The following is a 12,763-nucleotide window of genomic DNA, read 5'->3' as shown; positions in this document are numbered from 1 at the left end:
CTAACAAGAACAGATCGACCAATAATCCCCGCTTACGCGCAGGCATGATCATCTTGACACCCACTATCCACAAAGTACAACAACGCTCTAACACTTATATAATGCTATGGTCAACCTTATTAGAACATCAAGACAGTCCTTCAGATGCACGACAGATGCTCAATATGTTCTAAGTTATGTTAAAAGTGTTATGTGGAACCATTGGAGACATCCTACAAATCCTATGACTGTACCAAACACATCAGTCGTTACATTGTAATATGTCATCGTATAACATTATGCATAACTCCCACTGTTTTTGGGACTGTGTAAACTAAATTGAAAACCAATAAACACTATTAAAAACAATTATACATGAAGACATCTCATCTCTGATAATACAACCTTACATATTTCATATTGAACTCCAAAAATTCATGCATGAAGATGCACAAATAACATTCCATACTTAGATTATAATAATGTAATGAATTACACAGTATTTAAACCAGCTAATTCTACCATTAAAATAGTTGGACAATAAAATCATCCAAAAATTGTTCCTACCAGAACTTCAGGAACAAATATAGGCATTCTAAAGCTACAAAACTATATTTTAATGACATTGAATATCTGTGTTTTGCTATGTAATCACAATCCAATTAGCTGTTCTTTCTATAATTTGCTAGTTTCCTGCTTATAAATCCTTTGGTTTTGATGTCTCCTGTTATTTAAAATTGTCGAACATTCTAATGTGAGTTATGTTTTATGTTGATCATTAATGAAGAGAAAACAAACATCTTATATATTTATCTTAACTTATACAAAGAATTACATGCCTCTCCATGCTGATTACATATATTTATTAAAAGCGTAAACACATGATGGAGTTAATAAAACATAAAGATTGGAGATATTTGTATCATTAGGATGTGTTTTCATGGTCACTCAATAAATGTAATTTTAAGTTTGGTGAACATTTTAAACTTTCCATGTACATTTGTTCTTTGATACCACAGATACGGTAAAAGGTCCAATCCAGAGACAGCGCTATCTGATGTTTGGTGGAGGGAAAGCACAGAAAATCTACCCAGAACCAGGTAAGATATAGAATTTTCTCTTGTCATATTAGAAGTTGCGCAACTCTGCAAAACTTTTTTTGCATTTCTAACTGGGATACACATTAAAGCTTCATATGACTATGGATTTTTTTCAAAGGAAATTAAAATATAGACTGGGGAATGAGATTACAATATAGGACCTCATTATGATGTCGCCCAACCTAAGCTCGGCAGTTCCGACCTCACAATTTGGATCGGACCTCCCATAGGGCGTTCGGAAACATCCATTTTGCTATGGCAGCTTGTGCAGCTGGCAGAAAAGGCCCACAGCACAAGCTCCAAAAGCATGTTTAGGTGCCCACCAGGCCCTAGAGCGGAGAGCCAAGGGGATGTCATTTTCCAACAGCCTTTCCATGTCAGAAAGGCCGTCATGGAAAGGCTGTCGGAAAATTACATTATAATCCCGATGGCGAAGGTGAAGCTGGCAGCGCCGTCATTAGGGGATTATGGTGTCTTTCTCATGCTCCGACGGGCTCAAGGAGCCCGTCAGTACATCAGCGGACAGTCTCTACACCTGATGCCTCCACCCGCCGCATTGTACTGCGGCGGACGGAATGCAGGGGCAGATGCCGGGAGGACTGCAACCAACAGTCGGTCAGTTGTAATCCTTCCGACATCATAATCAGCCCCATACTATCTCTTTACCTACAAAATTTGGTGTATATGAAATCTGTGTATATAAAAATGATTTACACAAGGTAAAGTCACAGTTCTTTTAGCAATGATCGTAAGTCACAGTCATATGGCTAATCGTGTGCCACACTTGGGAATCAAAGGTCAATGAAAGTGAGATGAGAGAACTCAGTACATGTGTGGGTACAAAATGTGCATCAATATTATAAATAAATATCAGATGGACAGGGTAAAGGTATGAATGGGATGCTAATTCAAGGCTTTTAATCCAGAGTATTTGAAAGGAAGCACCTGTCGAGAGCCTGGGAATATATTCTTAAAGTTTGCTAGTGCTTTAAATAACAAAGTAGACCTTTTCTGTATAAAGTATAAATTATTTGCAAATCTTTTCTGTACTGATTTCTCTGCCCCTGAGTCATAACAAACATTAGATGGACTGGGGGAGTGGTTGGAAAATTGAAAGTACATACTTCTAAATGGATGAGGTTAAGGCAAAATGGATGAGGTTAAGGCAAATTGAGTGAGGGGTATAACGAAGGACATGGTAATACAAAACACAGATGCACATGAGAGTAAAACAATTTCAGTTTGCAAAATACACATTTAAATCTACTACTATAATATTACTGACAAATCAGGCTCAAATGTACTCCTGCCAAGCCTGGGACATTGAGCAGTTCCCTCTACACTAAACCCACCAATAAGAACAGCCTGTTAAGGTTTGACAGCGCACACACACGGGCTCTCAGGGAGAACCTACCGGTAGGACAGTTCCTACGCATTCGTAGGAACTGCTCAGAACTCCGTGACTACAGAAAAGAAGCCCAGATAATTACGGAGAAACTAAGACAAAAAAACTATCTGACCAAAATCATTAAGGGCGCCAAAAAGAGAGCACGAAACACCCCCAGAGAGGCCCTCTTGGAGACCCAGGAAAGAATCCAACCACGACAAATGATTTGCGTTACCACCTTCAACTCCTCTTCGAATGAAGTGAAAAAAATAATCAATAAGAAATGGTCTATACTTACATAAACAAAACTGACATATGAGAAACCCATGTTCTCATTTAAGAAAAACAGGAGTCTAAAAGGCTCCCTTGTTCACACAGACACATACAAACCTAAGAGTGACAACCAAGTGACGTTGTGGAACACCCTGCCGGTCACTGGCCACTTCCCGTGTGGGTCATGTGTAGTGTGTGCATTCACTGAACCCACCAAGAGTATTGACTTAGGCCCTCACACCCTATGGGAACAAAGGTCCCATACCAACTGCAATACGGAGTCAGTCATTTACCTCATTAAATGCCCATGTGACCTACTCTTTGTAGGCATGACTAGCCGCAAGGTCAAGATCTGTATAAGCAAACACAGGAGTACCATCAGGAGGGCTGTCACAGCGACCAGACTCACAGCACATTACGTGGAGCAACACCATAAAGACACTGATATAAGATGGACAGTGATTGAGAAAGAAAAAGGTAGTGTTAATCTACAAAAAAGACTCCTAGACAAGGAACAACGTTGGGTTTACCGTCTGAAGACTTATGAGACCGGACTAAACGACATTATCCCATGGAGCCAACTCAACAAATGATTAGGACATTCCTTTCACACCTCCTTACATCAGTATTACAATATAAAAATGAGCCTCTCCTAGAGACTATGTATTGAGATATATATACATATGTATTTCAAACACACCTATATATATATCCTTAGGAATCCTCCAGACATGCATATGCGCAATCTGCCCTATGCAGGAGTCCAAAAAAACTCTCAATCTCTTTTTACACCATGAAGACTCCAGAGACCTCACTGCGTCGGGCTCGTGCTGAACACACATGGCAATTTTAGACATTATGTACTTTCCACTTCCGGTACTCATAAGTATGATTTTAATCACCAAATCAACTTTGCTTATTGTTTAAAACATCTCTACACTCATTATGATTAATTTTCATATGTGAGGACCGCTTTTCAATCGTGGCGACTCGCTTTATTTTCCACCCTAAGGACACTCCAACAACGTGTTATGGTGATGTCCCACATCCTGTTACATCTTAAATGGCCACAGTAGCTTTGAGCAAATCAAACACTTAGCGCTAACTACAATCCCCACAATTCCCGGGGACGCTCCCTACGCACGCGTCACGACGTATTAGCGTCACTTCCGGGTATCACGGAGTCAGCGTACTTCATCCGCATCCCCTTCCGCGCTAAAAACATGTTTAAAAACCCGGCCTCGCGTCTCGCTAATCGCACGAGCCGAGGACCGGAACCACAGCAGGTTGAAATGCCGGGTGAGAACTTCAATTGAAGTAGATACATTAGCAAGCCCATCGGCACTCTCAGTGTCCGCACGCCCTAGCATACACTGTCTACGATACCGGGGGATCCACCCCTAGTTCCTTTCCCACCCTTCCCTCACTACTACCATCACCTTTTTTAATACCAATTATAGGACCACCCACATTATCGCTCCGGTCCTATGAGTAACGCGCAGCCCTCCCGCAATTGGTAAGTTATGATGATGGCATTAAGTAATGATATGCATTGACATCAACAGTTAGTCCAGTATCAGTGGCAATGCACAAAAACTTCACATTTTTCGCCACCTATCAGCTAAGCAACAACAAGGAAATTTATTCTGGTAAACCCCAGGACAGTTTGTTTCTAGTAACATTTTACTCAATCTGTTCTCCCAATTCAAAACACAAGGATGTTCTGTACACAGCACTTAGTAGAAACCTGTTCTACGTAGGTATTTGAACTATAGAGATGAAGGCACAGCTCAATAAGTCACTCACTAGCAATGTCGGCATGGACCAAGAGATGACAAAGAGCAATTGACAGTCTTGGGCCACTTTTAGGTTTTTTGACTGCAGCATCAAAACCTATTCTTTTTTGTATTTACAGTGAATCTATTCACAGATGTAAACATAATCATTAGCTCTTTATTGCTAAAAGTCAGTCACAAAGGATACAGTTGGCTGGATAATAATCTCTAACATCGCACAAGAAATGATCAATCTTTCAGTCAGGCACCATGAGGGAAGGCTTGTGCCTGGAAACTGACAAAACATCACTTTGCTATATGTGACAGAATCAAACTTAAATATCTTAATAGAAACAAATGGTTTGATTTAGCATCTGACACTTGTAATAGGGCGGACATGATATCCATTGTGTTTATGATAGAGTACCCATCTGCCAAAGTCTAATTCGGGCACAGAGTCTCAAAAAGCCTGAACACAGATGCTTTAAAGATGATTTTCAGAAACACTATGGGGTAGATTACAATGCTGTTCGGAAAGGATCCGAATCGGATTCGAGTTTGCCGAATTAGTTTTGGAAGCCTTGTTTCTGACCGATTCGGAAACCTTTCTGAACGACCTATTACAATGTTTGTACTTTCTGAATCAGTTCCGAATCCGAACCGGATGGCATTCAGAAAGTCTGAGTTGTGCAGAGCTGAATCATGTCTGTCTATGGGCCGCGTTTCTGAATGACTCCGATGCTTTCTGACCAAGCGATTAGTGTTCTCTCCCTGACACAAGATTGTGTTTAGCACAACCTTTCACTAGAGAGGCCCCAGTCTTCTCCCTCGTCTTCTTCTCTGTCTTTTGACACGGATAATATAATAACCACTCTGACTACGGTCAACTAGAGTATTTTTTTGTGATTAACGGCCTTGGAATAAGCCAACCATCACATATGGCAACCACCGGTCTGCAACACACTCCCATGGAATTCATTGGAAGTAGGCAATAACACCAACACATAGGAAAGCATATACAATGAGTTAAATTAAATAATATTTTACATTGAAAATTATTTACATTTATTTGAATATTATTATAGTTAAATATTTTAAAATGTAAAAATCAGGAAGTGTTATTTTTTTAATACAGAGAATAACACTTAAATAAAGTAAATGAGGAATTATATTTTTTATTTCAACAACAAATGACAGTGAATAACTTATAACTTGAATTCAAGATTGTGATACATTCAACAGCAATGATGATGTAACAGGAGGGGGAGAAAATGTATATTTAACTTTAATTCACTTAAAAAATACATAACATGTATTCATAGTTTAAGTTTTATTGCAGCTCTATTGTCTCTTGTTACTGTGGTAGTCCTAAGTGAATAGAGTTTAGTCTAATATATTTTAATATTTTAAAATCAAAAATAAGTATTATTTTTTAAAACACATTTTCTTAAGAAGACAGGGCTCTGAGAGCCCTGTAACTTTGAACAGGGAAATAAGGCAGAAACTCACTATTAGTACCTTTTTGATCATCAGTTTAGTCATAGGAGTCTCAATGCCTTCTCTTGAGGGGGTGGAGGCACATATGTCTACATCTAGCTGTAGATCAATGAATTACTGGAAGCCTCTCTTCCAGTACAAAACCTATGCTTGTCAGAACAGAAGTCATTTCACTATGGTGCAATGGTGTGTCCATTGGCACATGGCACCCTAGAGTGCATCAGCACTGGGGGAGAAAAAAACAGCACCAGCTCTTCATAGCTATGGCACTGTTCTTCTCTCATCCTCTGATGCAGTGCAGCGCAGCATTTTAAGTTGCTTTGCTGGGTTGTGCCAAAACATAGTAAATGTGACCAAAAGTATGAAGAACACCACAAACGAGCGTAGTCAGTGTAAATGCAACAAATATTACTCTAGATGTTACGAGAGGGCCATCAACATTAACAATGCGATAAAAGTATTAGAGACCATAACCACACTCCACATACGAGATTGAGATGCACAATATCATTCAAGTCTTTAAAGAGTCAACAACAGCTCCCAATGCATTATTGTTAAAGAATACACCTGCCGAATACATCCCCAAGCAATAGGCAGATACCAGCATTGCCTAATCTGAAACAAGCAATATAAAGGCAGAGGAGAGAAGAGACACATGCAACAATAGCACCAAAACATATACAAGCATTAATATGTGACCTACGTGTGCTGAATTGGCTGCCACTTGAGGCCAGCATGCATCTCAAAATTGCTTGCATGACTCATAAAGAGTTGCACCACAACACCCCTTACTATCTGGCCCAGAAATTGACCCTTTTGGGTGGGAACAGATCCGCCAGAAGCACAGGCTCCTTACGGCTCAAGCCACAAAAATTAAAGAAAAAGAAAATTTACTGCCGTTCCTTCTCCGGAGTGGTCCCTAATATCTGGAACTCTCTTCCCACCGAGATCAGATGTAACCCCTCCACATCCCTCTTCAAGAAAGAAGCAAACATTTCCTATTCAACAAATTCCTCTCTAGCTGAAGGCTTGGCCTCGCCTCCACTTCCTGGTTCACCCCGCCCTCTATTTTGCCAGCTGTAAATTGCCAGAATCTTAGACCTATGCTTCACTTCACCCCCTTCGTTATTCTACATATCGCTATCTTGGGGATCACTGTGCCACTAGTCCTCCCACTCTAAACTAGTCCTCCTACTCTTCATTCTCCCTCCTTAACTACCTCATTTCTTTTATGTACATTGCTGATTGTACTCCTCTTTGTTTTACGGTTGATATGTACAGCTATGTTTACACTTTTATCTAACTCGGGTACTGCTGCTATTCTGCTTATATACTCCCACTGTCCCAGGAGTACTATATATTTTTATTGTCTCTCTTTTTATCTCGTATTACTGATTTCGTTCCTACTTCGGAAAGTGCCAAGTTGTCATGAACTCTAGCACTAAATGCCATGTGATTTCACTACCTCAAGCTAATTTATGCATCTACTCTCCCTCTCCCTGGCTACTCCATTTTGATATCTACCTCAGTACTTTCTACTCTCATGTATCCTACTGTCCTTCGGACTCTCCTAGACAATTGTTACTGTGTATTTGTTTCTGCGTTTTATGTAACTTCAATATGTGCTGCTATCTGTTCCTTTTTCCCGGGGTAGACCATTCGCATTTTTACCTCTACTATATATATGTTTATGTACCCTTTATGTACCTCATGTTATTATTGTTGTGCTTATTTTTACCTCATGTTATTATTGTTGTGCTTATCTTTACCATTACTATTCATATCGTCCATTTTTACCACTACTACATATATATGTAGGTACCCCCATGTACCTCATGTTATTATCATTGTGCTTATTTTTACCATCACAATGTATATTTCTATGAGCCCACTATGTACCTTATGTTATAATTGCTATGCTTACTTTATGAAAGCGCTCTGATACCTTCAGGTCAAGTTTGCGCTACATAAAACTCACAAATAAATAAATATACCCCATTGCACTCACCAAGAAAGGATATAACAGCCCACACAATGATAAAAAAAACCATATTTTTACCACAGCCAGAAATCTCACTGTAGAATAATCATCCATTTGTTTAAAGGATGGCACTGTTAAATGTTGCTTCCCACCTTTTGACCAAATATGCACAGTACATGATCAGTATTAAAATACCAATATTCCATAAATTTTTGGACTACTCCCTATAAAGAAAGCAATTTATACCATCAATTGTTATATAATAATCACCAAAAGGTTAACGCACTCCCCAACAAAATAATTATAGAGTAAAAGCCATAAGCGATACAGTCACAAAAATATTCAGACACCCAAATTCAAGGGTGCTATATTCACTCTAACCAGACAGGTGCGCTCTACAAAAATCCACCGTTAGCATAGAATATTACTTAAACAGTTATTTCAGATTAAAAAAAAAAAGATCAGCCCTAGCCTTTCTGACATTGTAATCGCTTGGTCAGAAAGCATCGGAGTCATTCAGAAACGCGGCCCATAGACAGACATGATTCAGCTCTGCACAACTCAGACTTTCTGAATGCCATCCGGTTCGGATTCGCAACCGATTCAGAAAGTACAAACATTGTAATAGGTCGTTCAGAAAGGTTTCCGAATCGGTCAGAAACAAGGCTTCCAAAACTAATTCGGCAAACTCGAATCCGATTCGGATCCTTTCCGAACAGCATTGTAATCTACCCCATAGTGTTTCTGAAAATCACCTTTAAAGCATCTGTGTTCAGGCTTTTTGAGACTCTGTGCCGGAATTAGACTTTGGCAGATGGGTACTCTATCATAAACACAATGGATATCATGTCCGCCCTATTACAAGTGTCAGATGCTAAATCAAACCATTTGTTTCTATTAAGATATTTAAGTTTGATTCTGTCACATATAGCAAAGTGATGTTTTGTCAGTTTCCAGGCACAAGCCTTCCCTCATGGTGCCTGACTGAAAGATTGATCATTTCTTGTGCGATGTTAGAGATTATTATCCAGCCAACTGTATCCTTTGTGACTGACTTTTAGCAATAAAGAGCTAATGATTATGTTTACATCTGTGAGTAGATTCACTGTAAATACAAAAAAGAATAGGTTTTGATGCTGCAGTCAAAAAACCTAAAAGTGGCCCAAGACTGTCAATTGCTCTTTGTCATCTCTTGGTCCATGCCGACATTGCTAGTGAGTGACTTATTGAGCTGTGCCTTCATCTCTATAGTTCAAATACCTACGTAAAACAGGTTTCTATTAAGTGCTGTGTACAGAACATCCTTGTGTTTTGAATTGGGAGAATAGATTGAGTAAAATGTTACTAGAAACAAACTGTCCTGGGGTTTACCAGAATAAATTTCCTTGTTGTTGCTTAGCTGATAGGTGGCGAAAAATGTGAAGTTTTTGTGCATTGCCACTGATACTGGACTAACTGTTGATGTCAATGCATATAGGCTCTGCATTCAGTGAATATCTTGTCGATACCTGGTTTTTGGTCACTATGTGTGTCTTCATTCAGGCATATAACATTAAATTCAGATTCAGCTAACTGAAAATCTCGATCCTTTAAAATAAGTTTATTCAAGTTCAAGAGTTGAATCTAGCAGATAATTTTCTGTTTGGGTATTTTTTTTTTTTTTTTTTTTTTTTTAATTTTTTATTAGCATCATGAGTAACATCAGCTACATATATAAACAATGTCAGTTAACTCATATAAGATAAAGCATCAATCAAAAACAGTACTGAAAAGCAATATTTCCGTTAAATTGTTAAGACATAATTACTCCCCAAATTTCCTGTATCTTTCGTTTTTGCCTCAGTCCCTTAGTCATCGCTAAAGTGTTTTCCATATCGTAAATGTCTTTAACCAGAAGCCACCATTCCATGACCGTGGGGGGATGGCTTTGTATCCAGGCCCTGGCAATAGTTAATCTAGCACATGTGAAAAGTATATTCATCAAATCACGAGATCTATTTTTTACCCCAACAACTCCGATCAAAATATCCAATGGCGTAAGTATAATGGGCCTAGCCAATTTAGTCGAGATAACACCAACTACATCCTTCCAGAAAATGGATAGCTCGGGGCATGAAAAAAACATGTGAACAATGTTTGCCCCCTTAAGTGCACATTTAGGACATTTTGTACGGTCATTCGGATCGTTCAGATCATTATTAAAAGCCCATTTTAGTATCCTGTCTGGTGAGTAATACAATTGAAACACAGTTTTAAACAGCTGTAACTTCAGACTAGATGATTGAACTGCATTATTTAGGCTATTTAATGAGGAAGTTATTAAGTCTGATGTTACATTCACACCCAACTTTGTGCTCCACTTTTCTGCCACCTTACTAATATCATCCTTATTTAAGATAGAGAAAGTCTTATAACCACACCTGATCAGTGCCTTGTCAGAATCCCTATACATACAGGTCCAGATTTCGGATTCAGATATACTATCAAGGCCTATGCTATGGGTAATATAATCTTTGATCTGATTATATTTAAACCACGCCCTTTCTGGTACTTTATTCATCATCTTTAACTTTTCAAAATCAAAAAATCCAGTATGGTCATACAAATCTCCCAAATTATTTATGCCATTATCCGAGAGCATAGAAGTAGCTAGATCGTGAAAAACACCTGGCAACCCTGGGTTATACCAGAGTGGTGTTTTGGTGTGAAATAGGGAGATGTTATTCCTAACAAGAATAGATCGCCAGATGCTCACTGTGTCCCGAATCGTCTTGAACCGTACTCGTTTAAAGTAGTTGGGGTCATTAAGTCTGTACAGAAACATAGTAGCGTCATCCCCTAATGTAAATTTGTGAAAATAAAGACATTTGTCAGAAATAAGTAGGCTACGAAAACGAGTTAAAAAAGCAGCCCAATAATATAATTTAAAGTCTGGTAGCCCGAGTCCACCTTGGTCATAGGGGAGTTTGAGCAAAGATATCGCCCGCCGTGCTTTCTTATACCCCCATATGAAGCTGCTGATGATGCCCTCCAGTCTGCTAAAGTAAGTGTTACATACTCTTAAGGGTATGGACCGAAAAAGATAAAGAAATCTGGGTAAGATCTTCATTTTAATTAAGTTAATTCGCCCCAAAATCCCCATTGGAAGTTTGTGCCATTTCTTAAGAAGAAGAGAAGTTTCTTTTAATAAAGGTTCGTAGTTGAGTGCAATTATTGAATCAATACTAGAAGATATTTTTACCCCAAGATATGTTGCCACATTACATATTCCATCTATTGGTGTTAGTGAAGTAAAATTTGTAATTATTTGTGTTTTGCTGATATTTAACCTATACCCTGATGCCATACCATATTTATCTGCTTCAATACCTATACCTGATATAGCTTCAGGGACATTTGTAGAGAAAACCGCTACATCATCTGCGTAAGCAGTTATTTTTAATGCATTAAGACCATTTTTGAACGGTACAATCATCTCTTGTTTGTGCAATGCAATCAAAAAGGGTTCTATTGCTAAAGCAAATAGCAGAGGAGACAGAGGGCACCCTTGTCGAGTGCCGCGTTCAATTGGAAAGATAGGTGAGCACAGTCCTGAATAGCATACTTTACCCCTTGGTTGATCATATAGGGATTTAACCCATTTTAAGTACTGACCTTTTATGCCGAATGCAACCAAGGCTGCCCAGAGAAAGTCCCACCCCACGCGATCGAAAGCTTTCTCCGCATCTAAAAGGATCATTCCGAGTGGGGTGGGATACGTCCTAGCAACATCAAATGCCGATATAGCAGTATTAATGTGTGCGGTAGTATCCCGTTTGGGGATAAACCCGTGTTGAAATGGTGAAACCATCTGTGGCATTAGTGACGCCAGCCTTGTTGCTAGTATCTTTGCAAAAATCTTTGCATCGGCATTGATTAATGATATAGGTCTATAAGACCCTCTCTCTTGTGGGGGTTTCCCCTTCTTAAGAAAAAATATAATTTGAGTGCGATTCCAGGACTTTGGAGCTTGTTCACCTTTACCAATAGCTTTGATAACCATAATCATAAGAGGAATTAATTCTTCCATGCATTTTTTATAAAGTTCTATGGGGATTGAATCTTCGCCTGCAGCTTTTCCCAGTGCTAGGGAATTGATAGCTGCCTGTATTTCATCAGCTGTTATATCTGCCTCCAAGTGATCGGCTTGCTCATCCTTTATATTCTGTACAGCATTTTCTGTCAGATATACTTTTATATTATCTCCTATTGGAATTGTTTCAGGCGTATATAACTCTTGATAGTATGTGGCAAACTGATATAAAATTGATTTAGAATCTTGATATAATTGTCCATCGTCACCTTTTATTTCCTTGATCAACGTTTGGGCTCGATCCTCCGCCACTTTATATGCCAAAATTTTTCCTATCCTCTCCCCACTTTCATATTGATTTAGCCTATATTTAGCTAATTTAGAAATGCTTTTCTCCCTAAAAATATTTTTCAAAACTAATCTTGATTCCATCAATTTTGCATTTAAATCTTCGATTTCTTTAGCCCTTGTAGTGGCGGAATTAACTAGCATCTTAGATAGCCTCTCTTCGATATTAGATATATCATCTAGTAATTTTTTATTATGAACCCTATTGATTTTATTTTGCTGCCAAACGAACTGTTGTGTAAACCCACGGATACTGGCCTTACAAGCATCCCATACCATCAGAGGAGATGTAGTGGACCCATTGATATCGATAAAATCTTTTATATGTCCTTTCAGCAAACTCACAAACTT

The 12,763-nt window shown here is 38.8% G+C and overlaps 1 protein-coding gene across 1 annotated transcript in view; it reads left to right on the top strand.

Annotated features, from left to right (window-relative positions):
- The window catches only part of NPY (neuropeptide Y), a 74,335-nt gene that overhangs the window by 51,826 nt on the left and 9,746 nt on the right, over positions 1-12,763 (top strand). Inside the window, exon 3 of the mRNA XM_085631538.1 lies at positions 999-1,079. Within this exon, the coding sequence (XP_085487664.1) occupies positions 999-1,079 (81 nt within the window). The remainder of the gene's footprint in view (positions 1-998; positions 1,080-12,763) is intronic.

The sequence above is a fragment of the Triturus cristatus genome, chromosome 10 (genome assembly GCF_964204655.1).
Source record: "Triturus cristatus chromosome 10, aTriCri1.1, whole genome shotgun sequence".
Classification (NCBI taxonomy): Eukaryota; Metazoa; Chordata; class Amphibia; order Caudata; family Salamandridae; genus Triturus; species Triturus cristatus.
This window is presented reverse-complemented; position numbering and strand designations above follow the sequence as displayed.